This window comes from Xiphophorus couchianus, chromosome 15 (genome assembly GCF_001444195.1).
Source record: "Xiphophorus couchianus chromosome 15, X_couchianus-1.0, whole genome shotgun sequence".
NCBI lineage: Eukaryota > Metazoa > Chordata > Actinopteri > Cyprinodontiformes > Poeciliidae > Xiphophorus > Xiphophorus couchianus.
Window position 1 is genome coordinate 5,001,839 of NC_040242.1, and position 26,451 is coordinate 5,028,289.

General features: G+C 47.6%; 1 protein-coding gene across 3 annotated transcripts; it reads left to right on the plus strand.

Annotated features, from left to right (window-relative positions):
* myt1la (myelin transcription factor 1-like, a) lies at positions 1–26,139 on the plus strand. 3 transcript variants are annotated; one of them, XM_028040902.1, is made up of 23 exons: positions 1–1,010; positions 5,195–5,287; positions 5,361–5,406; positions 6,601–6,634; positions 6,771–6,833; positions 8,815–9,239; positions 9,545–10,139; positions 10,610–10,995; positions 11,490–11,624; positions 14,422–14,512; positions 14,751–14,861; positions 15,283–15,503; positions 18,613–18,875; positions 19,020–19,229; positions 19,818–19,942; positions 20,238–20,306; positions 20,384–20,446; positions 20,524–20,607; positions 20,726–20,947; positions 21,029–21,120; positions 21,198–21,301; positions 22,020–22,163; positions 24,226–26,139. In XM_028040902.1, exons 3-23 carry the CDS (start codon positions 5,361–5,363, stop codon positions 24,364–24,366), a joined length of 3,624 nt encoding a protein of 1,207 aa, XP_027896703.1. In that variant the 5' UTR covers positions 1–1,010; positions 5,195–5,287; the 3' UTR covers positions 24,367–26,139. The 3 variants fall into 3 exon arrangements, with proteins under 3 accessions (XP_027896703.1, XP_027896701.1, XP_027896702.1); XM_028040900.1 differs by having other exon boundaries at positions 2–1,010; positions 18,598–18,875; positions 19,815–19,942; XM_028040901.1 differs by having other exon boundaries at positions 5–1,010; positions 19,815–19,942.
* Positions 26,140–26,451: the final 312 nt, after the last annotated feature.

The window sequence follows — 26,451 nt, forward strand, 5'->3', positions numbered from 1 at the left end:
AAAACAACCTATTGATCTTTTTGTGTATTTTTTATTATAATTGTTGTAGCTCGACAGGCCGTTTTTCGATGGTAGTTCGACAGGAAGGAGGCAGAGAGGACAAAGGAACTGAGCTGCGCCCGCTAGCGGCTATTCTTCAAACAAAGCTAACGGCTACGGCTAGAAAATAGGCTAACGGTTAGCCTAGCGGCTAGGGCTAACTGTTAGACTAACGGCTAGGCTAGTGGCTGGAATAAGGTTCATCTGTTACTCAGTTACTTAGTCAAACAGTTAGTAATTAGGCTGCCATAGGAGAAAAAAATGGAGGTTAATTTTGCAGTCATATTTTCACCATGTTGTTCATTTATTTATAAATGTCACAGTTTCAAACTAAGTATTTAGTTAGCAAGCTAAATGAGCTAAATACTTGGGTTTACTTTGGTAACTAAATATTTAGAATTTCGGTGGTAAACTAAACTTTTAGTTGAGTAATTAAATGTTTTATAATGAATGAATAACATGGTTAAAATATGACAGAAAAATGAACCTCCATTGTTTCTGTTATGACGAGCCAAATAACCCAGATTATTTCTGTTCATTTTTGACTGAGTAACTTTATAAACGTCACACACACTCACTCATTATCATCATGTTTGTGTTATTGATGGTTAAACATTCTTTAGTTATTAAAAACCTGCCTATTTGTGTAAACCAGAACCAGTCCGGATCAGAACCTTCCGGTTCTGGAGAGGATTCAGCATCTGGAGCGTCGCTGAGGAAAAGGATGCTGCAGCCGAAGATCAGCGCGGAGTTTCTGCTCGGAGCTGAACAAAGAGAGGAGGCAACACGACTCACGGGGCGCGCGCTCACAGGATGCGCGCGCACTCACGGGGCGCGTTCACAGGATGCGCGCGCTGTAGTGAATGCAGGAGCAGGGAGGAGGAGGAGGAGGAGGAGGAAGGCTGAATGCGCCTCCTGACTGCGCGCTGTCCTCGACACATAAAGACAGGAGAAGATCCGGAGACTGAGAGGTAAACGCTCCCTCGTCTTCCTCCTCATCCTCCTCATCCTCCTCTTCCTCCTCATCCTCTGCATCCTCATCCCCCCCCAGTGAACGCATGGCCCAGCGTCACAAAGGATTCGGAGCGGAGTGGAGACCTTGACAGAAAGAGGCTGCAGACTCCAGAGGAAGAGGAGAGGAGGAAGAGCTTGTAGGTTTCCATGGCGCCGCTTCGTGCTCCTGCAGCAGTCTGTGTCCAGGTGTCTCCAGGTGTCTCTCCTCTTTGTTCTGTTCTGCTGGGATTATTTCCTGATAATCCCAGGAATATTCCGGGTTCATCCTGAGCTGATGCCAGCGGTTTTCCAGGCGTTTTCCGTTGGGAATGTTGAGCAGCTCCGACCGTTTTCCTGGAGTTTTCCAGGGGATCCGGGTTTTTCCGGAATGATTCACTCATGTTGCTCTGCTGCTCCGGTCATTCACACTTGGAATCCCGTCTGCAGGTCAGCAGAGTCTGCTTTGGTGATTCCCGACGTCTCCTCTGGTTCCTGAATGCTTTGCAGTCCTGCTGGTTGTCATGGCGATCCCGTTGGGAAGCTGGGATGCTGCCAGATGAAGTCCCGATGTCATTTAGTCCAGATATTCCCTCAACTTCCCTCAGCTGATTCCCGTCCGGCCCGGTTTCCATGGAAACAGCCTTCCTCTGTCAGGAAAATCTGAGAGAAATGTTCTGGTTCTGTGCTGATCTGGATCAGTACTGGGTCAGGTTTGGGTCTCAAACCAGAGGCATCTTCAGGAATCTGGTACCAGAAAACTTTCCGAGTTTCCACAGTCGTCTGGAGGTCATTCCTGATGTTTGGAGGGAAGTTAGTGTTTTTGGTTTTGGATCAGAATGTTCTGTAAGTCTGGTTCCTGGGGTTCCTGATCCGAATGTTTCTGGTTCCAGATGGACCAGTGGTCCGGTCTGCCTGGTTCCGGGTCGGTCTAGCCGGATTCTGGTTATTGACTCAGAGATCTCTGCAGAATTCCTCAGTGGCAGAAGCAGGAAGTGATGCAGGAGAACTTTCTGTGCCGGAGAGCCTTCCAGATGTTTTTCTGGAACATCAGGAACAGATTTGGTGGTCAGGATCCAGAACGGACCAGGCTGGAGTCTGATTGGTCGGATCTGTGATGATGCTGAACGATTGAACCGGTTCAGATTCTCGGATCCGTTTCTTCAACCACCAGGACCTTTTCCAGGTCCAGGTGCATTATAAGCCTGTCGGCTGCCATGCTTTACTAGCCCCCCACCGCTCCCCAACCGCCAGGCCAAGCGTTGCTTGTTTTTGTTTTTAGGAAAATAATTTTTTTTAAAAACCTTCTTTTTAAAAAAATCTGTTTCGTAAGCGTCTCTGTTGCTCTGAGCGTTTCAAATTTATTCCTAACAGATGGTTTATAGTTGATGCATTTAAAGCCGGCAGAGCGACCAACGACACCGCTGGAGCGTCTGCGCTTTGCCTCACGCTGCTGCTTGATTTCTGAAGTTTAACTCAGCGCGGATCGCCTCCTTTCACTCAAACTGGACACAGACTGACCAGATATTTACATCAACCCTCTGTAAGGGATTATGTTATTTGGCAAACTCCACATCAAGGTAAGAGCTTAAACCCGCTGCGTTAGCTCTGGTTGCGCAGCTCTACGTGAACCGCAGGAATAACTCGTCTTCGCGCTTTCAGAGGAGCGTTGACTAGCGGTGAGATTGGTTTATCTTTGTGAACAAAACATTATGCAGCGTTTCCATTTCAACACGCCGCCAGCGTGTGGCGCTGTCTGTGCTAATAAGGTTCATGTCTGTGTTCCGGTTGGTCGGAGCGTTAGCGGTTAACAAACCAGCGCTAACCTCATCATGCAGGTTCATCCGGTGAGGAGCTTGGCGCTCTCCTCGTAGTCACGCTTCACGATGGTTTTATAATATTTTATTATTATTTTACCGGTTACACGAAGCATCAAATCATACCAAATGCTTTGTCTACTCGTCCCATAAACTGGAGCAACCAAAACAGTTTCTGTGGCTCTTATTAAAAACTCAAGAGACAGAAATGTTAGAGCTCATAAAGCCACATTAGCATTAAATTAAATCTCAGTTTGTTGCTCATGTCTGCGCAGCAGATTGAACTCATCCTGCAGGGCCGGTCCAAGGCTGCATGAGGCCTGGAGCAGAATCTGACCTAGGGGCCCCTCTTGCTGCTAAAACCATCAGCACCTCTAACAGCTTCTGTGTTGGATTTAATCTGGGAGAGAGAGAGTAGATTAACTGGCCAACCTGAAAACAATCAGTTATATTTACAGTTTATTCATTTGCTCAAACTCAAAGATTCAACTCACAGCATCAGACTGTTGCTATGGTAACAAAACAATGCTGAATTTATGCTGAAACCATCAAATCAAATTTAGCAGCATTGCTAATCTCAATAAATAAATGTTACATTTATGTATCTGTGTTAAAATATGATCATTTATGGCCCCTGAAGCCCTGGGGGACCGATGGAGTTTGATTTGTTGTTTTTCAGACTAGTTGTTGGTTTAAATATCGTTTCACTGGAGATGTTTTCCTGTAACATTCAATTACCCAGTAATATTTTTACATTTCCTGCCTAATTAACATCTTTTAGTACAAAAACAGGGCGGACGCCTCAGTAGGTTTACTGGGGGAAACTCTGGGGTATCGGACCCACTTCAGGTTTTCCCAATCAGATCCAGATTTTCTCTCGCCTTCCAGCGTCTCTCTGGACCAGAACCTCCACACACTTCAGCCCGAATGTTCTGCAGAACTTCCTCTGGACCCATGCTGCTGGTACTCGACCTCCTCCAGACCAGAAACAGCAGCAGGTTTTGCTGCCCTGTCTCCATGACGACCAACCCAGACCAGCAACAATCTGGAGGAGGAGAACCGGACTCAGTCCAGACTGGTTCTGGTTCTGGTGGGCCAATAGAGGATGCAGTTTGTTAAAATGCTGGAAACAGAGAGTCTGATGGTAGCTTCCTCTTCCTCCTCTTTCTTCTTCTACACCAGTCTGGTGACTCTTCTTCTTCCTTTCTTCATTTTATATTTGGCGCCATCCGGTGGCTGGGAGGGCGGCGCGCCAAGGAGGAACATTTCCTCTGCAAAGTTCAACTGGCAGCTCTGCCTGACGGAGTGTGACTCTGTGTGTGTGGGTGTGTGTGTGACATGCCTGATGAAGTGTGTGTGCAGCAGAGCGCTGCATCATGTCGTAGCAGACAGTCAGAGCGTTGGACTGAATATTAATCAGCAGGAAGCTGCAGCTAACACACACACAGAGTTCTGGGAGGAATCCCTGGTGGTTCTGCCAGGATCTGGACCTGTGATGGTCAGATCTTCTGGTCTGGCTGCTCTGGGTCCTACTGGACCAGAACCCTGAGACTCCTGGGACCCAGAACGGTTCATCAGATGACCCAAACATCCTGAAGTCTTCTGATCCTTCCTGCTTCACAGAACCAGCAGGTTCTGTTTAGGTTCTGGTCTGGTTCTGTTCAGGTTCTCCTCTGGTTTTGCTCTAGTTCTGGGTCTGGTTCTCCTCTGGTTCTGTTCAGGTTCTCCTCTGGTTCTGATCTGGTTCTGTTCTGGTTTTGCTCTAGTTCTGTTCAGGTTCTGCTCTGGTTCTGTTCAGATTCTGCTCTAGTTCTGGTCTGGTTCTGTTCAGGTTCTCCTCTGGTTCTGTTCAGGTTCTGGTTCTCTCACCAAGCAAAAAGCTTTAAAGTTTCAGGAAATTTGGGCCGGCGTTGGTTGGTTCTGATAGGTTGGCTCTTCATGTTTGTTTTTCTGGTTCTGGTCATAATGTTCTGCCAGTTTATTAAAGCTGAAAATAGAGCTAATGAGGAGGAGAGCTGTAGGGTTCTGGTTCTGGTCTTTGGGATGGTTCTGTTGTGTCCAGCTGATGTCTGAGCGCGCTCAGTGAGGCGGTGGCGCCGGGCGACCCGGGTGGTCGGGTTAAATGAAGCAGAACCGCTCTGAGTCATGTCTGCAGGTGGACTCTCCTCGCTCTGCTGCAGGTCATCTTAATGTTTCTGATGTTTGACTGTGACCTCTGGTGACCCCTGACCTCTGGTGACCGGACTAATGTCTCGTCATGGAGGGTTTCCTGAACCTCTGGTTGGCTGGAGGAAGTCTGGCCGGCTCAGGGTTCTGGATCTCTGAAGGCGGCCATCTTGTCTCCTCAGGCCATGGCTCTGGAGGACGGAGTGTGACGCATCGCTGGGCGTGAAGAGTCCTCAGCAGCAGAAAGCGGACGGCGCCACCGCAGCTACAGCCAGGTAGAACCGGGGCTGGTTCAGCGTGGAGCGTCAGCCGGGTCACGTGATCAACACTTTCTGTCGTATTTTTCAGATGGAGGCTGAGAAACGCCATCGTACCCGGTCCAAAGGAGTTCGAGGTACGACAGCCGGCTGATCATTCTGGATGATATCCAAACCTAGACCCTAACACCATGATGATCTGCCTCCAGTCCGACCAGTACCAGACCCAGTACCAGACCCAGTAAAGACCCATTACCAGACCCAGTACCACTCCCAGTAAAGACCAAGTACCAGACCTTAATTAATTTCAAAGAACTTGTTTGATATTCCCTCGCAGATTAAAATTTTTAAGGTAAATGTCTTCCTGTTAGTTAGCCGCCACTTCCTGTTACTGCACTGTTACTTCCTGTAACAGTTCTGGTTCTGGTTACTGAGCAGATACTTCCTGTTATTTAGGCATTACTTCGTGTTACTGAGAAAGTACTTCCTGTTATTTAGGCATTACTTCCTGTTACTGAGAAAGTACTTCGTGTTATTTAGGCATTGCTTCCTGTTACTGAGAAAGTACTTCCTGTTACTTAGCTGTTACTTCCTGTTACTGAGCCAGTACTTTCTGTTATTTAGGCGTTACTTCCTGTTACTGAGAAAGTACTTCTTGTTATTTAGGCATTACTTCCTGTTACTGAGCCAGTACTTAATGTTATTTAGCTGTTACTTCCTGTTACTGAGCTAATACTTCCTGTTATTTAGGCGTTACTTCCTGTTACTGAGAAAGTACTTCCCGTTATTTAGACGTTACTTCCTGTTACTGAGAAAGTACTTCCTGTTACTTAGCTGTTACTTCCTGTTACTGAGAAAGTACTTCCTGTTATTTAGGCATTACTTCCTGTTTCTGAGAAAGTACTTCCCGTTATTTAGACGTTACTTCCTGTTACTGAGCCAGTACTTCCTGTTATTTCGGCGTTACTTCCTGTTACTGAGCCAGTACTTCCTGTTATTTAGGTATTACTTCCTGTTACTGAGCCAGTACTTCCTGTTATTTCGGCGTTACTTCCTGTTACTGAGCCAGTACTTCCTGTTATTTAGGCGTTACTTCCTGTTACTGAGCCAGTACTTCCTGTTACTGAGCCAGTACTTCCTGTTATTTAGGCGTTACTTCCTGTTACTGAGCCAGTACTTCCTGTTATTTCGGCGTTCCTAAGTAACAGTAACGCCTACTACCTGTTGCGGCTCAGTAACATTTACTTCCTGCTACTGAGCCGTCAGTTCCTCCGTTGTGACCGTGGGACATTTTTCGGTTCCTCTTCCTGAATCTCTGTTTCTGTCTGAAGCTGCGGTGGATGCAGTGACTCAGGAGTTATTCAGGTAAGGAAACGTCTGCAGATCTTCATCACTCTTCTTCATCGGTGTACTCCTGCAGATGTTTCTGGTCCAGGTGTTTCCAGACTCTGGTCCAGACCCAGATGTTGCTGCCGTGTTGTGACGCTCTGTTTCTCCTCAGCTGTCCGATCCCTGGATGTGACGGCAGTGGCCATGTCAGCGGGAAGTATGCCAGACACCGCAGGTATGATCTGCCTTCTATCATTTCCATCATCATCATCATGGCTCAGTCTGATCCAGAGCTTTTCTTCTGGTGGTCTGGCTGTTAACTCAGTTTCTAGCTGGAAATGATCTGATAGTTGGTGATGGTGCTTGTGGAGCTGGAGGTGTTCAGGCTAAAGCAGCGTTTCACCAGGATCTCCATGTTCCAGGTGAAGCAGCAGGTGGAGCAGGCTTCTCAGATAAAGTCGGGAATGTTTCCTCTGAGCTGCAGCTCTGGGCAGGACGTTCATCCTGCAGATTTTCTTCCTTTCTTCCTGTTGTGGTTCTGGAAGCTTCGCCCTGACAGGTTGGTCTGACGTCAGCAGCCGTTCTGCGTGACGCTCTGGGTTTGAGGCGTGAGAGGAGCTGGAGGAGGCGTTCGGGGGCTTCAGGACAACAAAGCGTTCAGAGATAATGAAGGTCAGGAAGTTCAGATGGCGAAACATTTCACTGCTTAGGTAACGAGGAAGACTCTGCTGATGAAGATCAGGAAATAAAGAGTCCTTAAACTGCTGCTTGGTGAGAGAAGCTAACTGAGGCCGCCATGAGACAAGCTGGACAGAAGGACAGGTTGGCAGGGTTTACCCCAGCGTATTATAAGCCTGGCGGCCCGCCATGCTTTGATAGCCCCCCCGCCAGGCCAAGCATTCCTGGTTTTTGTTTTTAGGAAAATAAATTTTTTTTTTAAACTTTTCTTTAAGTTTTTAAATCTGTTTCGTAAGCGTCTCTGTTGCTCTGAGCGTTTCAAATTTATTCCTAACAGATGGTTTATAGTTGATGCACTTAAAGCCGGCAGAGCGACCAACGACACCGCTGGAGCGTCTGCGCTTTGCCTCACGCTGCTGCTTGATTTCTGAAGTTTAACTCAGCGCGGATCGCCTCCTTTCACTCAAACTGGACACAGACTGACCAGATATTTACATCAACCCTCTGTGAGGGATTATGTTATTTGGCAAACTCCACATCAAGGTAAGAGCTTAAACCCGCTGCGTTAGCTCTGGTTGCGCAGCTCTACGTGAACCGCAGGAATAACTCGTCTTCGCGCTTTCAGAGGAGCGTTGACTAGCGGTGAGATTGGTTTATCTTTGTGAACAAAACATTATGCAGCGTTTCCATTTCAACACGCCGCCAGCGTGTGGCGCTGTCTGTGCTGATAAGGTTCATGTCTGTGTTCCGGTTGGTCGGAGCGTTAGCGGTTAACGAACCAGCGCTAACCTCATCATGCAGGTTCAGCCGGTGAGGAGCTTGGTGCTCTCCTCGTAGTCACGCTTCACGATGGTTTTATAATATTTGGATCTGATCCGTAACTCTTTCTGAATCAATCCCCCATCTTTGCCTCCCCAGTTTTTTCTGGAGGATGTCGCCATAGTGACAGCACCGTCTGGAAGCTGCAGAGGATCTGTCTCCATGGTAACCGCCACCATTACCCCTCCACCCCCTCACGGTGAAAACCAATCAGATCTGCTGAATCCGCTCAGTTTGATTCCGGATCCGGTTTCATTAAAACTTTGCTGCAGACGTGTCGCCGTGGCGATGGAAAATAACCTGCCAGCTCTAATTAGGCTGCAGGTAACCATGGCAACAGGAGCCACAGCAGCCTTTCAGCGAGATTCTGGTACCGACCCGACTGTGTCTGCTACTGACGGTTCGGCTCACAGAACTTGAACTCCAGGTCAGGAACTCATTCAGGATCCAGAACCCATCTGGTACACACCTGTTGATCCAGGTCCAGGGTTCTGGTACCGTCCGGTCCAGGGTTCTGACTGCAGTGTGTGGAGGTTACTGTTATTGTTGGTGAGATAAATGAGACCAGAGCTGCTGGATGACACCTGGGAGAGGAGGAAGAGGAGGAGGAGTAGGAGTAGTTCTCGGATCTGTTCCTGTCTGGGAAAATGCTTCCGGCTGATGGTTTCCTGATGAATCCAGTTAATAACTAACCAAATGTTCCCTCTGTGTCCCTGCAGCGTCTACGGCTGTCCGCTGGCCAAGAAGAGGAGGACTCTGGACAAACAGACCCCGGAACCGGCAGCAAAGAGGAGGCCCTTCATTGCTTCCTGCCTGGGAGAGGAAGAAGAAGAGGAGGAAGAAGAGGAGGAGCAGGGGGCTGGAGCCTTCAGCAGCTATGAAACCATAGAGGTAGGACAGGAGAGGAAGGAGCAGGGGGAGGAAGACGAGGAGGAGGAGTTCTCCGAGGACAACGAGGAGCATGGAGAGGAGGAAGAGGAGGGGATTGCATTGGAGAGTTCAGACACGAGAGAAAGAGGAGAGCAAGCGGAGGAAGAGGAGGAGGGGATGGACGAGGACGAAGATGATGGTGACGATGAGGAAGAGCCGGAGGATGAGGTAGAGGAAGAAGAGGACGAGGAAGGGGAGCAGACTCTGCTTCAGGGTGAGTTCTGATCCGGTTCTGATCTAAATCCGTTCATCTCTTAATGAATGAAAGGTGAGGTTCTGGAGCAGCGACGGTTCTGGTGTGAACGGCACCCGAACGGGGCGAGACTGCTGCTAAAGAACCCGGCTGCAGCACGTTCTGCTGCCTTCACACGTTCTGGTTCTGTAATCTCATGCCAATCAGTAGGAAGTTCTGAGAACATTTTCTACATTTTCTATGCATCAAACTGTATCTTTGTCTGTAGACGGTGCTTTGCTGCTGCTGCTGCTGTATTGAGACTGAAGTGTTTTCCTTTCCTGCAGAGAACCAGTACAAACCCAGCGGACAATCAAAGCTCCACCCCGTCCACAAGGACAACAACAACAACAGCTGCGCCATCGGAAACGCCCCCAGAGAAGAGTACGAGAACTACGACGAGCTTGTGGCCAAGTCGCTGCTCAACCTCGGTAAGATCGCAGAAGACGCCGCCTACCAGGCCGTGACTGAGTCCGAGATGAACAGCAACTCGTCCAACAGCGCCGGGGAGGAAGACGATGACGATGATGACGGCAGCGAGCCGGACGACAGGCAGGGCGACCTGAGCGTGGACCTGGACAGCGATGTGGTCAGAGAGACTGTGGACTCTCTGAAGCTCCTGGCTCAGGGTCACGGCGCCATGCTGCCTGAAGACGGATACCCAGAGAGTGCTGTGGTGAATGATGGGCGGGGACCGGGGGTCAGGGGTCAAACGGAGGGAGCAGGGGAGGAGGTATGTCTCAGCAGTCTGGAGTGTCTGAGGAACCAATGCTTTGATCTGGCCCGAAAACTGAGCGAGACGCCACCGTCGGACCGACCCGTCCTGCACAGTAACTACGTTCAACAAGCAGTGGACCAGCAGGTGCTGCAACACCTGAACAGGTAAGACCAGGTCATGTAGAGGAAACAAAACAAATGATCAGGTTTACATCACATAATATCAACCTGTAGCCAAAACTAGTAACCATAAACCAGAAATGAGCTTCTCTAGAGAGCGGCTCGGTTCAGCCTTAGAGACCAGGTGAGGAGCAGAACCGCTGCTTCTCACCTTTGAAAGAAGTCCAGGTGGTTCAGGCGTTTGGTCTGACTGCCTCTCTTTGGAGGTTTTACTGAGACCAAGAACTTGCTGGATGGAATACATATCCTGTCCGGTGGGCTGGTGGTTGGAAAGCCAGTCACAGTTGGGCCTTCTCTACCTGAACAATCCCTGATGGGTTCAGGTGTTCTACCAAACACCATTCAGCCACAGGAAGCTCCTTCCCTCCAGTCTTTGCTTAGGACTCAGATCATTGCTTCTTTGTCTAAGGAACCTGATCTAGAGCTGCTGAAACCTGTCTGTGCTTCTCTCTCAGGTACGACAGCTATCCAACCGGAGTTCAGGAAGACGCCAGGCCTCTGGAGCGGAGCTACTCTGAGATGTTGAACCTGATGAAGCTGGAGGAGCAACTGAGTCCAGCATCCAGAGGCTACAGCTGCAGCCAGGAGGGCGACGAGGACACCACCTCTGTAGCTTCAGACCGCTCCGACGACACGTTCGACATGGCCAAGGGAAACCTGTCGCTGCTGGAGAAGGCCATCGCCCTGGAGTCCGAGAGGGCAAAGGTGATGAGGGACCGGATGGTGACTGAGCACGCCATGCCCCGCCGGGACCAGCACAGCCCCAGGCTTAGCATGGCCGCTGAGGAACGCAAGTCCAGGATGCACCCGGATGGGCTGAAGAGGGCGTACTACCCTAAAGGTAGAGACACCTGCACTGACTGACCCAAGGACAGTTCTGATCCAAACTATGGAGAGCTGTGTTTGGGTTCTGATCCACTCACTGATCGCAGCTTCAGAGTTACTGCTGCTGATCTTTAACAAACAGTGACTGAGCAGAGTATTGTGGCCAGCTTGACTAGCTGGTTCCTTCAGCAGGTAGAGTTCACCTGTCAACCAGGTAAAGTTCTCACCTGTGCTGGGAAACCTTTGGCACCGACCAGCTCTACCAGTTCATGAAAACGCTGTTCCCACATGGCAGCAGGTTAACGCTCCCTGGAGTATGACAGAAATGATTCCTGGATGGTTTGAAGAACATAATCATTCAGAGGTGTTGACCAGGCGCCATGCCGTCTAACAGAACCAGAACCCTAACCAGAGCTGCCCTCCGTTTGAATATCTGGTACCGCCCGGTACACGGCCGCTCCGCATGGAAACCCAATTTCACTGGACCTTTCTGCTTCTGATTGTTTCCAGATTCTTCCAGAGGAGAGAAGAAGGAGAGCAAGTGTCCGACGCCGGGCTGCGACGGAACGGGTCATGTGACGGGTCTGTACCCGCACCACCGCAGCCTGTCCGGGTGTCCTCACAAAGACCGGGTCCCGCCTGAAAGTAGGTGCTGCTGCTTTTTATCCGCCTGACGTGTTTCTGTGGGAATGTTGGGTGTTTCCTCGGAGTCGGAAATCTTCTGATTGATGAAACCAGCTGGAGGCCTTTATTCCGAGGTCCTGGGGGAAAACTGAGCCGAGGACCCGGTTCTCCAGGTGGTTCCCAGGGATCACATTCAGGAATTCTGTTCAGGTTTTAATCGAACCTTCCTAATCCAAGCTAAAGTCCAATTAGCTTGCCAGATGAATCAGCAGTAGTAAGATGCTGCTGTTGCTCCGCCCACTGGTCCTTACCCAGCCAATCAGATGATTTCTGCTCTGTGCCAATCACAACCACGAATGCTAGCGCACGTTGTGACCCAGCAGCTTTGTTCGGAACGGGCTCAGAACCTGTAGGTGTTCCGAGCCGTCGGATGACTCTGTGCAGGTCCGAAGGTGTTGGCATGTTGGTGATCCATCGTCTGGCTTCTGCATGAACCATCAGTGCTTGTTGTGTTTTCAGGCTGTTAGGAAATGGGAGAAGGTTTAAATCAGGAATCCGATCCAGAGCAGCTAGCAGGAAACCTTCTGCAGTCTGAAAGCACAGGTGGCCGTTTGAAAAGTGCGTCAAAAGTTAGCAGCAATAATCTGGATTATTTACCCAAATCAGGGGCTCAGGTTTCAGTCACCACCCTGTTATTCAATCATTTATAAGCTAAATGTTTAGTTTCTGAGCTAAATATTCATTTTTAAACAGAAGATTTATTTAGCTTTCGTCAACCAACTAAAAATTTAGCTCCAATGTAAATATTAAGTTTCAAGATAAATATTTAGTTTGTAGCTAACTAGATATTTATCTTAGTGCTAAATATTTATCTTTAGTTTTAAGCTAACTGAACATTTAGCTAGCTCAGCACTACAAATTTAGCATGCTAACTAAACATTCAGTTTGAACTGTGACATTTATAAATGAATGAATAACAGGGTGATGACTGAAACCTGACCACCTGATTTGGGTAAATAATCCAGATTATTGCTGTTAACGTTTGACTTTGAGGATTCGGGCCGCCGCGTGTAACTTTGCCAGCGGCAGCCTGAGTAGAAGAGGAAGACGTTGAGCGACCATCATCTCTGTTCCTGCTGCTCATGGCTGGCTGATGTTTCATCCATCAGAAAATATCAGCATGAATCAGGAGCAAATATGAGATGTCAGCTGGACATTAAATCTAGATTAAATCTGGATTAATGTGTCGTGTTTGTGCTGACTTCCCATCATCAGCTAATCTGCCCCTGCATGACGAACATGGAACCGTCTGAACCGACTTTCCACTGGGAGCTCCAGAACATTTGCTCCAGATTCTCTTTGGTTTCCCAACGCTGCATTTCCTCAACAATCTGCTGGTTCCGGTTCTGCTGGTTCTGGATTAACTCACTGCTAACTGCCTCACCAGTCCAGTTCAGCAGAACATTCCTAATTCCTCCTGGACTCCCTCCGGTCTATTGGGAATATTCCAGATCCAGATTCCTTAACGGACCTGGTAGCTTCATGCCGATCTTCCTTTTTGGGAAACTCTCAGGTTCTGGACTCCCAGATCTGGAGCATCGGACCGGGTCAGACGTCTGATGTCCCACTCTAGAAAACTCAAGATATCTGCTTCCAGATTTCCATGCTTAGAAACGGGAAAGTTCAGAGACACTCCGACTCCAAAAGCTTCCAGACCAGAACCAGAATATTTACAGAGTATGGTTCTGGATCAGATGTAGGCTGGACCATAAATCGACTGTATTGTTTTGGAAGATTTAATTTTAGGAAAATCTGGATTATTTCCCACCATTGCACTCCTTGGGTTTCCATAGAACGAGTGATGTCAATGCGCTCGGGGCGGCCATCTTGTTTGACGAGCATTTTCACGGATTCTGTTTTTGTGGATTTGAATCAAGACAAGATTGAAATGAAAGAAATTTTTTGACAATATTTTCTGTCATTTGGAATTTATTTCAAGAAAAGAAAACGAGTGAAATGAAAAAATAGAGCTATAAAAAGTAAACTACAATCAGATCTGGCCCTCCTCTACCCCCCACTCACTCTTCTGTTATGGTTGTTTGGTTACTGTAAAAAAAAAAAAAACCTGGATTGGCTTATGCTGTTCCTTCTTATACTTTCACTGTGTTGGAAGTTGAATTGTACAATGTAATTGTAACTTGCCTTTCCAAATAAAAGATTAAATTAAAAAATAAATAAATTAAAAAGCAAGCTACAGCCAAGAGATTCTGGATTTTCTGGATTACCTTCTGTTTTTCTGAACAGTAGTCAGTCAGATTAATCCAAATTAAACGGTTCATAATCAGATTATTCCGGATTAAGTGGTTCGGTATCAGATTAATCCGGATTAAGCAGTTCAGTTTCAGATTAATTCGGATTAAACGGTTCGGGATCAAATTATTCCAGATTATATGGTTCAGGATTAGATTATTCCGGATTAAACGGTTCAGCATCATCTTATTCCAGATTAAACGGTTCATGATCAAATTATTCCGGATTAAGCGGTTCAGCATCATCTTATTCCAGATTAAAGCGTTCATAATCAGATTATTCCAGATTAAGCGGTTCAGCATCATCTTATTCCAGATTAAGCGGTTCAGAATCAGAGCAGATATCTACTGATGGTCAGTAAATATCTCCCAGTGTGACTCATGGTGTTTGTGGTCGTGGCGCCTGGTCGGCCATCTTGGTGTGATCTGAGCATGCCCGGCGGTCCGTACTGAGTCTCCTGTCTGCTCCTAACCCTCGCTGTCTCTCTCACCTCTCCTGTCTGTTCAAGTCCTTGCCATGTATGAAAATGTGTTAAAGTGTCCGACTCCTGGCTGCTCTGGACGGGGGCATGTCAATAGCAACAGGAACTCCCACCGCAGGTGAGTCCGCCTCACCTGTCTGATGATGCATCACTAACTGCCGGCTTCTGTTCGCCATGTTGGCTTGGTGGGATTATCTAATCCCTTTATTCCAGGATGTCGGAAGTTTAAACCGTTCATCCACAGGGAGCGAACCAACCTGACCAGGAGGAGTCCAGTTAGACCATTAGAACCAGTTCCTGTCTGAAGCGTCCAGCTTCCTGTCCCGCAGTCTAACCTCCGTCTGTCCCTCCGTCAGTCTGTCCGGCTGTCCCATCGCTGCCGCAGAGAAGATGGCCAAGGTCCACGAGAAAACCTTCACTGCCGACGCCGGCGCCAAGACCAATCAGACGTCAGACAGAGTCCTCAGGTACCGCCCCCTATGATTCGGCCCATCGCAATAATCAATAAATCAATAAATCAATTCATCACATAATCAATCATGGTTTATCGTTTTTCTACCGAAAACCAGACGATAAACTCTTCGTTCAGCAGCTTTGGTGTTTTCATGAAGGATCATTTTCTTCATAATTCATTGTTATTAGTTTTGTTTATTTATTCTGGATATTTAAAATGTTTTCCGTTCCAGAGTTTAAAGTTTATTGATCTTTGAGAATAAACTGTTGAATTATTATGCCGTTATTACCATTATATCAACAATTTTATCGTTTGTCGTGATAACTTCTGGGACGATTTATCGCCCAGAAACATTAGTTATCATGACAGGCCAATCTTTGCTCTCCATTTTCCTGGCAGGATCAGCAACGCTTCGTGTTTTCTTCCCGTTTCAGGCCGATGTGTTTCGTCAAGCAGCTGGAGATTCCTCAGTACGGCTTCAAGAACAACGTTCCCACCAGCACGCCGCGCTCCAACCTCACCAAGGAGCTGGAGAAATACTCCAAGACCAGCTACGACTACGCCGGCTACGATGGCCAGCAGCCCGGCTACGGCAAGAGAGGCCCCGCCCCCAAGGCCCTGCAGGGGCGAGACCTCTCTCCGAAGGGATACGACGGTGAGGACTGCTTCCTGTTTGAAAAGATGTCACTTCCTCTTAATAATAATAGTAATCTTTATTGACATTATAGAAACCATGTCATAAAGTTACCGTATTTTCCGCACTATAAGGCGCACCTTCAATCAATGGCCTATTTTAAAACTTTTTTCATATATAAGGCTCATAGAATAGACGCTACAGTAGAGGCTGGGGTTACGTTATGCATCCATTAGATGGAACTGCGCTAAAGAGAATGTCAACAAAACAGTCAGATAGGTCAGTCAAACTTTATTAATAGATTACAAACCAGCGTTCTGAAAACTCCGTTCACTCTGCGTCGTAAGCGTGTCTCTTAATAGGAGCCATTTTGGGGTCCTTACACAAACACACAAATGGAAATGAAACGGCACGCTTCGCACAGTCATATATCCCAGCATGCACCGTGCGCTTCTTCTTCTACGGGGGAAAATAAAGTCAGCGGCTGCTTACCGTAGTTGCGAGACCTGTTGTGGTTCAATATTGGTCTGAATTAATCCGCACTGGATTATAAGGCGCACTCTTGGCTTTTGAGAAAATTTAAGGTTTTTAGGTGCGCCTTATAGTGCGGAAAATATGGTACTTGGATTATAACGCAATAATAAATAGCACCAGAGAGTATTTAATGCCCATATGGCTACCGGCTATCAGCTGCTCTTCAATCTGTTTCAGAGTTTCCCCCAGTAAACCTGCTGAGGCGTCCGCCCTGTTTTTGTACTAAAAGATGTTAATTAGGCAGGAAATGTAAAAATATTACTGGGTAATTAAATGTTACAGGAAAACATCTCCAGTGAAACGATATTTAAACCAACAACTAGTCTGAAAAACAAATCAAAAAATACAATTAAGATGAATATCAATTATTTGCATTTTTGTTTAATCCAAATGAAGTCAGCGGCTCCATCGGGCCCCCAGGGCTTGAGGGGCCATAAATGATCATATTTTAACACAGATACATAAATGTAACATTTATTTATTGAGATTAGCAATGCTGCTAAATTTGATTTGATGGTTTCAGTATAAATAGTTTAAAATATTTAAAATTGTTTAACATTTAAATGTAAGATTTTAAGGAGCTGGCAAGTTTACTTTGTAAAAGTTCAAAGAACAATATTCATAGTTAGATTGTTTTGTTACCATAGCAACAGTCTGATGCTGTGAGTTGAATCTTTGAGTTTGAGCAAATGAATAAACTGTAATTATAACTGATTGTTTTCAGGTTGGCCAGTTAATCTACTCTCTCTCTCCCAGATTAAATCCAACACAGAAGCTGTTAGAGGTGCTGATGGTTTTAGCAGCAAGAGGGGCCCCTAGGTCAGATTCTGCTCCAGGCCTCATGCAGCCTTGGACCGGCCCTGCAGGATGAGTTCAATCTGCTGCGCAGACATGAGCAACAAACTGAGATTTAATTTAATGCTGATGTGGCTTTATGAGCTCTAACATTTCTGTCTCTTGAGTTTTTAATAAGAGCCACAGAAACTATTTTGGTTGCTCCAGTTTATGGGACGAGTAGACAAAGCATTTGGTATGATTTGATGCTTCGTAACCGGAAAAATAATAATAAAATAATATAAAACCAGCATGAAGCGTGACTGCGAGGAGAGCGTCAAGCTCCACACCAGCTGATCCTGCATGATGAGGTTAGCGCTGGTTTGTTAACCGCTAACGCTCCGACCAACCGGAACACAGACATGAACCTTATCAGCACAGACAGCGCCACACGCTGGCGGCGTGTTGAAATGGAAACGTTGCATAATGTTTTGTTCACAAAGATAAACCAATCTCACCGCTAGTCAACGCTCCTCTGAAAGCGCGAAGACGAGTTATTCCTTTGGTTCACCAGCGGTGTGATTGGTCCGCTCTCACAGCTTTAAATGCATCAACTTTCTTCTATAAACTTAACTTTTAGGGACAAATCTGTAACAGAGACGGTTGCAAGCTGGCAACAAAAAAAATTAAGCGATTTTTTTTTTTTTAATTATCATTTTCCTAAAAACAAAAACAAGCAACACTTGGCCTTTTGGGCGGCTAGTAAAGCATGGCGGGCCGCCAGGCTTATAATACACTGGGGGAAACCCTGTGTTTGTCCTTTCTTTAATGCTCCAGTATCTGCAGCCAGATGGCAGCAGATGGAACAAACTGTGACGGGTGTGAGGCGTCTTTTAAAATGGTCCTGGTTTTCCTGAGGCAGCGAGACCAGTGGAGATCTTCGAGAGCAGTCGGAGCCGATGGTCTACTGGACAGAGTTTACGATTCTCTGGAGAGTCTTCCTCTGTGCTGCTGTGCAGCGGAGGAACCAAACACAGAGACCATAGCAGATGATGCTTTCAATAGAGCATGGATAGAAGGATACCAGCGGTTTTTGAGAAATATTGTTCCTCCTGAGGACTCTCGGGAAAGAAATGTTTCTAGAGGTCATCAAAGGTCAACCACCTCCCCCACCTTCCTCAAATCAGACGAAATGGGTGTCAATTAACTCGACTACGTTTGTGCTGGTTTTTGCAAAATGTTTGACACCAATTTTGTCTGATTTCATAAAGTGGGGGGGCTGGTTGACCTTTTGACCTTCAACCTTTCATTAATATCTTCAAAGCCAAAGCAGCACAAACGAAAATGTTTGCTGCACAAACGTTTGACACCAATTTTGTCTGATTTGAAGAAGGTGGAGGGGCCAACTTGAATTATTTGATTATTGATTATTTTGAAAGAACAAAATCTGAAAAAATAGCAACGGCATAAATATAGGTTCAGCTCTTTTTTTTTTTTCCCCAAAACGCATTTTTGATTAAGAAGTTTTTAATTTTCTAAATAATTTTTTTTTTAAATTAACATTTTTGAAACATATTTTTTGTGATAATGTTTGGAATCTTAGGCCAGAACAGGCCAGAACCGCTGGCCCGGTGTCCGGTCCGGTGGATCTGGTGCAGTCTATCTGGTCCGCTGGATTCAGTGCAGTGGATCGGTCCGTTGGATCCAGTGCAGTGGATCTGGTCCGTTGGATCCAGTGCAGTGGATCGGTCCGTTGGATCCATGTTCCGCATCCCATTCCCAGCTCTGCCATGTGTCTGTTCTCCCACCTCCGGCACTGCAGCGAAGCGGTACTGCAAGACGTCGAGCCCGGCCAGCAGCACCACCAGCTATGCCCCCAGCAGCAGCAGCAGCCTGAGCGGCGGCGGCGGCGGCGGCGGAGGGGGCGGCAGCAGCGCCAGCAGCACCTGCAGCAAGAGCAGCTTTGACTACACCCACGACATGGAGGCCGCCCACATGGCCGCCACCGCCATCCTCAACCTGTCCACCCGCTGCCGGGAGCTGCCCAACGCCCTGGGCGTGAAGCCCCATGAACTGCTGGCCCAGGTGAGGCCACGGCTGCTGCGGCGCCGTCTACCTGTCTTATGTTGTTTATGCTTTGGGCTGTTTTGTTCCTGCTGGATGACCATAAAGAGCGGTTCTGGTTCAGAAGGCTGCGGCTGTAACGGGTTTAATGATTCTGTCCCTCAGAGCCCGGGGGCAGAGGACGACGGGCCGGCAGAGCCGTCCGGTGCGCCCGGCGGGCCGGAGGGTGGCGGCGCGGTGCTGACCCCGCTGCAGCCCATGTCGCCGCAGCGCCAGGCTCTGCTCAGCAGCCGCTGCTTCCAGCTGGACGCCGACTGCTGGGAGCTGCCAGTGGATTTCACCAAACGGCCCGGAGACGAGCCGGAGCTCAGAGAGGTACACCAGCTCAGACTGCCCCCTGAGGGCAGAGATGGTACTGCACCATCTGGTCTACAGGAACAAACTCCTCCATGTTCAGAGTTCACAGAAATGGCAGCTACTGCGGCGCCTTTGAGCTCCTGATTGATCCCTTCAGGTTCTCATGGCGCTGTGTCTAAAGCTAGCAGCAATAATTTAGCCTCCAGTAAGAGGAAAACGTCATATTTTCACTTTAGTTCATTCATAAATGTTACAGTTTCAAACTAATATATCAGCTACGTATTTATCAAGCTAAGCTCAGAGGTAAATATTTAGCTAATATATAAAATTCACATGCCGATAAGTGCTAGTAAACTACCAAAATAAAAGCTGGGTCTGTTTTTAACATACCAACTTAACTAAAACTAATCCTTTAGCTAGCTCAGAGCAAAGCGTTTATTTTACAACACCGATATTTAATCCATAAACTTAATATATAGCTAGCTCATAGCTAAATGTTTAGCTTGCTAGCTAAATACTTTGTTTTCTAATAAAAGATTTAATTTGAAACTGTTACATTTATTAATAAAAAGAAGTGCTGTGGTTTTATCTGTCGCCCTGCAGCAGACTGACGATCTGGACCCGTTCCAGGAGCTGCTGGACGAGCCGCGGTTCCCGGCTGAGGTGACGGCGCCCAGCCCCAAGCACCACAAGTTCCCGCCCTGCAAGGAGGGCAAGAAGGAGCTGATGAGGTAAGGCTGCAGCGTCTCTGCTAGGCGCCGTGTTAGGTACTGACTGTGGCTGCTGCTCTACCAACCCACTGATAACCCGACCCGGTTAGCAGCAGCTAGCCACGGGTCCAGGCTGATCCATAGCAACAGAACCTGAACCACAGATCAGCTGTAAGAACCACTGGTTGGATCTTACTGGTGTTTTCCCAGTGGATCTTGTGGAGTAGATCCTGCTGGTCCAGTTCTTAGTACAGGTTGTGTTTGTGTTCAGTGACTCTGCAATGATATTCTTCTTCTTCTTCTGCTGCTGCTGCAGTCTGTCCAGCTGCCAGATCGCCGATAAGAACATTCGTGGTTTGATGTCGTCCAACTCGCAGGAACTGAAGTGAGTCTTAAAGTCAAACTGATAAGTTCTGCTATAGTTCTTCTGGCTGACTGTTGGTGGCGCTGTTTGCTAACTAGGTGTCCCACTCCTGGCTGTGACGGATCGGGACACATCACGGGGAATTATGCCTCCCACAGGAGGTACAGAGAACAACACATGAATCAGCGTTTGCTCTGCAGGTTTTCCACTCTGGCTGTTTCCTCTTCCTGTCCTGCAGTCTCTCCGGCTGTCCTCGAGCCAAGAAGAGCGGCGTGAAAATCCTCCACAGCAAAGAGGAGAAGGACGAGCAGGAACCCATCAAGTAAGCGTCTGAATGTCGGAGTGTGAGGTGTAGAGTTGGCCTCCAGCCTGCAGGGGGCAGTTTTTTCCAGCTGAAAGTCAAAATGCTGCTTCCCGCGGCGGTTTGCTGCTCCTCCCAGGTGTCCGGTCCCCGGCTGCGACGGACAGGGTCATGTGACGGGGAAGTACGCCTCCCACCGCAGCGCGTCAGGCTGCCCCCTGGCAGCCAAGAGGCAGAAAGACAGCTACATGAACGGCTCGCAGTTCGTCTGGAAGGCCGGGAAGACGGACGGGATGACGTGTCCGACGCCAGGCTGCGACGGCTCAGGACACGTCAGCGGCAGCTTCCTGACCCACCGCAGGTGAGTTAGGAATGAAGACGGCTCCTGTCCTCCAGCTGCTCTGCCTGATCCAGATGTTTTCAGCATATGTTTGTATCCCAGTCTCTCCGGTTGTCCCCGCACCTCCTCGGCCATGAAGAAAGCCCGGATGAGCAGCGCGGACATGCTGACAATCAAACAAAGAGCGAGCAAAGGTGAGACGAGAACTTCTGAGCGGATCGACCCGGAACCGAGCCAGAATCCCTAATCTGGGTGGAACTTTGTGTTTCAGGAATAGAAAACGATGAAGAAATTAAACAGTTGGATGAAGAAATCAAAGATCTGAATGAGTCCAACAATCAAGTGGAGTCGGATATGATCAAACTGAGGACTCAGGTGAGGAATGTCAGAAACACAATAAGAGAGAAGCTACATTGAAACAACAGTGAATCTGTGTTGAAGCCTCACAGTGAAACAACTCGCATGTTGAATCAACGTCTCAACTGAATGTGGATCTAGATGCACATTTATGGAGATTTTGTATTGAATCGGTCAGGAATCAAAGTTGATTCATGTACATTTTTGCTACATCATAACATACAGACTCCTTTTGACAGTCAGAACATCAGTCTGTTGTCCATGAAGATCAGCATCCATGAGCTTCAGCCTGGTTCTGTATGAACCAGGAAACAGGACAAGTTGGGCCGACCCAGGTCTGACTCTGGTTGGCGTCACTTTGGTTCCTTGATGCCTTCCTCCCGTTGCGGAGCCACTTCCTGAACGTTTCCCTGCAGCCAGTTGGCTATGGGTCAAACGTTTCTCTGGATGGGAACGGACCAGACGTAGTTTGGTCACCTGTTCAGGATTCCTCCCCACCAGAGACTAAAGACGCAAGAGACTCGACACTTGGCTTGGACTTGTGATCTGAGACTTGAGTCTTAGCGCCAGTTTTTATCACATGTAATGAAGTATGGCGACACACAGTATTAGGCTAATGCTAAGCGCTGTGCTAACAGGGAGCCCTTCTAAAGGTTCGGCACATCAAATCTGTTTCAGGTCATAAATTAAACTTATTTTCTGTCATTAGTTTAATGAAGTTGTTTCCTCTGGTCAGATCACCACCATGGAGACCAACCTGAAGTCCATGGAGGAGGAGAACCAGGCCATGGAGACGCAGAACGACTCGCTGCTGCACGAACTGGCCAACCTGAGCCAGTCGCTCATCAACAGCCTGGCCAACATCCAGCTGCCCCACATGGTGAGGCCCGGATCGGAACCCGACCGGAACCCGACCCGGACTGGAACCCGACCCGGACCGGAAACAGACCGGAACTGGACCGGAACCCGAACCAGACCGGAACCCGACCCAGACCAGAACCGACCCGGACCGGATCAGACCAGAATCTGATTCGGACCAGAAAAAGAATGAGACCGGAACCCGACTGGAACCAGACCGGAACCCCACCAGAACCCTGCAGATCGCTCAGTCAGTGGGACTGTTGGCCCGTCCAGGCCCGGTTGAGCTTCAGCTTCAGAACTTCAAGTTTCTGTTGCTCAGGCAAAATTAAACTCTCTCTGTCCTATGCTTTTATTTTGAAAGTATAAACTAAGGATGTTTTCACACAATGTTTGAGGCGAATTCAGTTCCTGCCTGCTCAGGTCCAAACCTGCTGAGCAGAAATGTTTACAGAACCTTAAATCAGAGTTCCTCCAGGTTATTCCAGGTTACTGCAGGTTATTCCAGGTTACTGCAGGTTATTCCAGGTTACTGCAGGTTATTCCAGGTTACTGCAGGTTCCTCCAGGTTATTCCAGGTTCCTCCAGATTACTGCAGGTTCCTCCAGGTTACTGCAGGTTCTTCCAGGTTACTGCAGGTTCTTCCAGGTTCCTCCAGGTTACTGCAGGTTTCTCCAGGTTCCTGCTGACATGTTTAGTGGTTTAGTGTTTACCATGCAGTAAATCGTCTCCAGCAGTTTTTCTTCATCTGCTTCTTTGTGTTCATGCCACTTGTCAGAACCAGCGGCGCCGGCCGCCATGTTGTTGGTCTGATGTCATGTCGCCTCAGTGTTGGATTGAGACTCGGGCTAATTGGATAATCTCTGGAAACAGGAAGTTGTCAGAAAGCTTTGAGCAGCTTCCTGTGAGGAAACCTCCACCTTAACGAGGAGTTCATGATCCGGTGTGATCCGGTGATCTGGGATCTGTCGAGGGGAAGTTCCCGACTCGTTAAGGCGGACGTTGCTGAGCTCCTGACCGACGCTAATGGATTCTCTGTCCTCCTGTAGATGGTCCCAGAGTAAGACTTCATCCTTTATCCAATTATCCTCCTCTTCTTCATCATCACTCTCCACCTTCACCACTTCATCCACAAAATGAGTCAAACCATTCAGGAAGCACGGAGGTGGAGGAGTGATGACCTGGGAATACTGGTGGCAGACAGAAACCAGTTTATCCACTGGAAAATGAACCTTTGCGTTTGATTCACAACTAGTTAAACATTGTGTGTTTTCATTTCCCATTAAACTAAAAGTCAAAATTTTTCACCTCTGCAATGCATGCTGGGCCGGCAAAACACAAAACATCTGGAAGGAAACGAACGCCTCAAAGTTTTCACGCCCCGTTAACCAGGAGAGATCAGCTGAAACAAGCTAGCAGGAGCTAACACCACTAGCAGGAGCTAATTGGCTAGAGCTAACAGAAAATCAGAACAAACTGGAACGTAAAGAACGGATGATTAAAATGACTTTGATTTTTCTTCCAGTCTTTGTAACAAACAGTTTTAATATATCAGAGAAAATGTTCTGATTGGTTCTGATGAATCTGGACCTGAAGGTTCTGATATTAGCAGAACCCATCTCCCCATTTTAGCAGTAATAATGATATTTTCCATTCCATTATCAGAACGGCCATATTGGATTCTGAACGTTTTCAGCTCCTACTGGGACCATTAAACTCGGAGTAAATCAAAACTGTTTTCTACTTTTGAACTGCAAACAGGAAGCGGTTTTAAACAAGATTTTCAAAATAAAATGTAGAACTCCTATTTTCTGGTTCTGGAATCTCCTCCAGCTTCAGGCAAACCTGTCCTGGTTCCTCCAGAACCTTGTTTGGGTTTTGGTTCTGGATGCCACTGGAAGTTTCACTTCCTGTTGCGTCTCCCCGTTCTGCCCAGGAACTTCCTGTTTGGCCTCCATGACCGTGTCTATCCATCCTGAGTTCTGCGTGCAGGAATCCGGACCGAAACACTGATCCGGGCTTTTCCTGACGGTGTTCCCGCTGTGTCCGCCTGCGCTGACTGCCGGGTTTGTTCTGCTCCACAGGAACCGATGAACGAACAGAACTTTGACTCGTACGTCAGCGCTCTGACTGACATGTACACCCACCAGGACCGGTACCAGAGCCCGGAGAACAAGGCGCTGCTGGAGAACATCCGCCAGGCCGTCCAGGGCATCCAGGTCTGACCGGATCGGGAAGCCGGTTCCGGAGGATCCGGGCCCGGGTCCGCTCCTGTTTCTGTCCTCATCAGTGTCTGGTTCTGTTCTCTTGGTTGGTGTTGCTTTGCTTTGGACTCAGACGTGTCTCGGTCCGACCCGGTCTGATGTGGCGTCCCGCTCATGGCTGCTCATCCTTCTTTAACGTTGTTTACACCAGGACAAACTGGGCTGTACTGGTCAGACTGGGAGCCTGAACGTTCCGTAAATCCTTCTGAACTTCTGCTGCAGATCCCATCATCCCATCAGGCCTCCTCCTTTCAGGCTTTTATTTTGAAATGCAAACGGCTGCAGGAAATGTAGGAGACAATCCGCCACCTGACTGGACAGTGGAGACCAGTAGAAACCAGTGGAGACCAGTGGGAGGAACTGAGTGGGAATATGCAATTTCTTATGAATCATGAAGCAACGAGCTGAAAGCTGTTTTTACTGACGATCGATGTTTGTATGAATCTTTTCCTACATGGTGTTTTAGCCGCCTCTGTTCCATGTTTAGATGTTTTATTCTGAGCTTCTCTGGGTCTACAGGGTCAAAAGTCCTCCAGAACCGGTCCGATGGAGACTTTGGGTCAGAACCGATGGGACATTTACTCATCACACCTCATCATGCATGCACTTTATGGAAGCACGTTCCAGTATCGCCGCGCCACTGGTCCAGTTCATCCCTGAAAGGAAAACTCCGCCTCTCGCCTCCGTATATGGTCGGCTTCCAGGTGAACCCTGACCTCCAGGGTCGCTGGCTGAGGTTCTGCTGCTCAGCCCGGCCGGGTCCAGGAAGCGATGGCTCCGCCTGATGGGAGCCGTTTGAAACGTCACAAACTGACAGCAACAACTTCAGATTGTTCAGTTTTTACAGGAAAAGAATGAGCTTCAGTTTCAAAGTCACATTTTCACCCACATTCAGAAACGTCCAATAAAAACTTGCTAAATATTTAGCTGGAAATTTGCTTGCTAACTAAATGTTTAGCTTCAAGCTATATATTTAGCTCACTAACTAAATACCTCATTAACTATTGAGTTTGAAGCCAAACATTTAGCTGCTATTTATAAACTGTGATGTTTATAAATAGATGAATAACTCAGTGAAAATATAACTTTGAAAGATAAAAACATCTTTTTCTCCTAAAACAGACTAAATAATCCAAATTATTGCTGTTCATTTTTCCGAACGGCTGCCATGTTCATGGCTTTTCAGGAAGAGAACCCAGAAATAGATCTCAGCTCGGTTCTAGATAATCCAGTTGGTTTCATGAGAACAACAATAATCCATGTTTGGGATTTCTTGGGTGCATTTAAACGTTTCCAGCTGAAAGAACCTCGGCTGGGATTATTATTCCCGTCTCTGCCTAAACACAGGAAGCGGTGTGATTCCCGGTAAGCCTGGGGTCGGATCCGTCGGATCGACCCTCCTCATCTCCGGCTACAGGAGGAGTTTTCCTGAAGGAAACGGATCTGCGGCTTCCTGCTTTGGTTTTCCTGCAGAACGGAGTTAAAGCACAATTTAAAGATGTGAACACGCCTGAATGAAGAACCTCACCTGAAATGATCTTTTTATATCTTTGATTTCTTTCTTCATGTCAGACTTCCAGAAGCTTTTTTCCTACCAGACAGCATGACTTCCTGCTGACACCTTCAAGGTCACCAGGTTCCATTTCTGTTGAATTGTGGAGTTTGTACAGTTTCTATCATGTTGGTGTTGCCATCTGTTGCTCTGAATAAATCCTGTGTTGCAACACCTGCAAAGAGCCTTTGTTGACCTTCCTGAACAGCTGCAGGTTCTCCTTCCACATGACTTTACTGCAGGTGATTAAAGGTTTCATGTTTTTGTACCACATGAGGAAGCTTCTGCTCTGGGATCTGAATCATCACAAGTTTGTTGTGTCGACTGTAAGTCAGGAGGTCCAAAGTTGGTCATTTTATTAGGTACGCCTTGCTGGTACCGGGTTGGACCCGTTTACATCCAGAACCACTTTGTTTTTACACCACATAGATGGAAGGTGTCTGAAATGTTCCTGAGACGTTTGGAGTCTCACAGCATAATAATATATAATAATG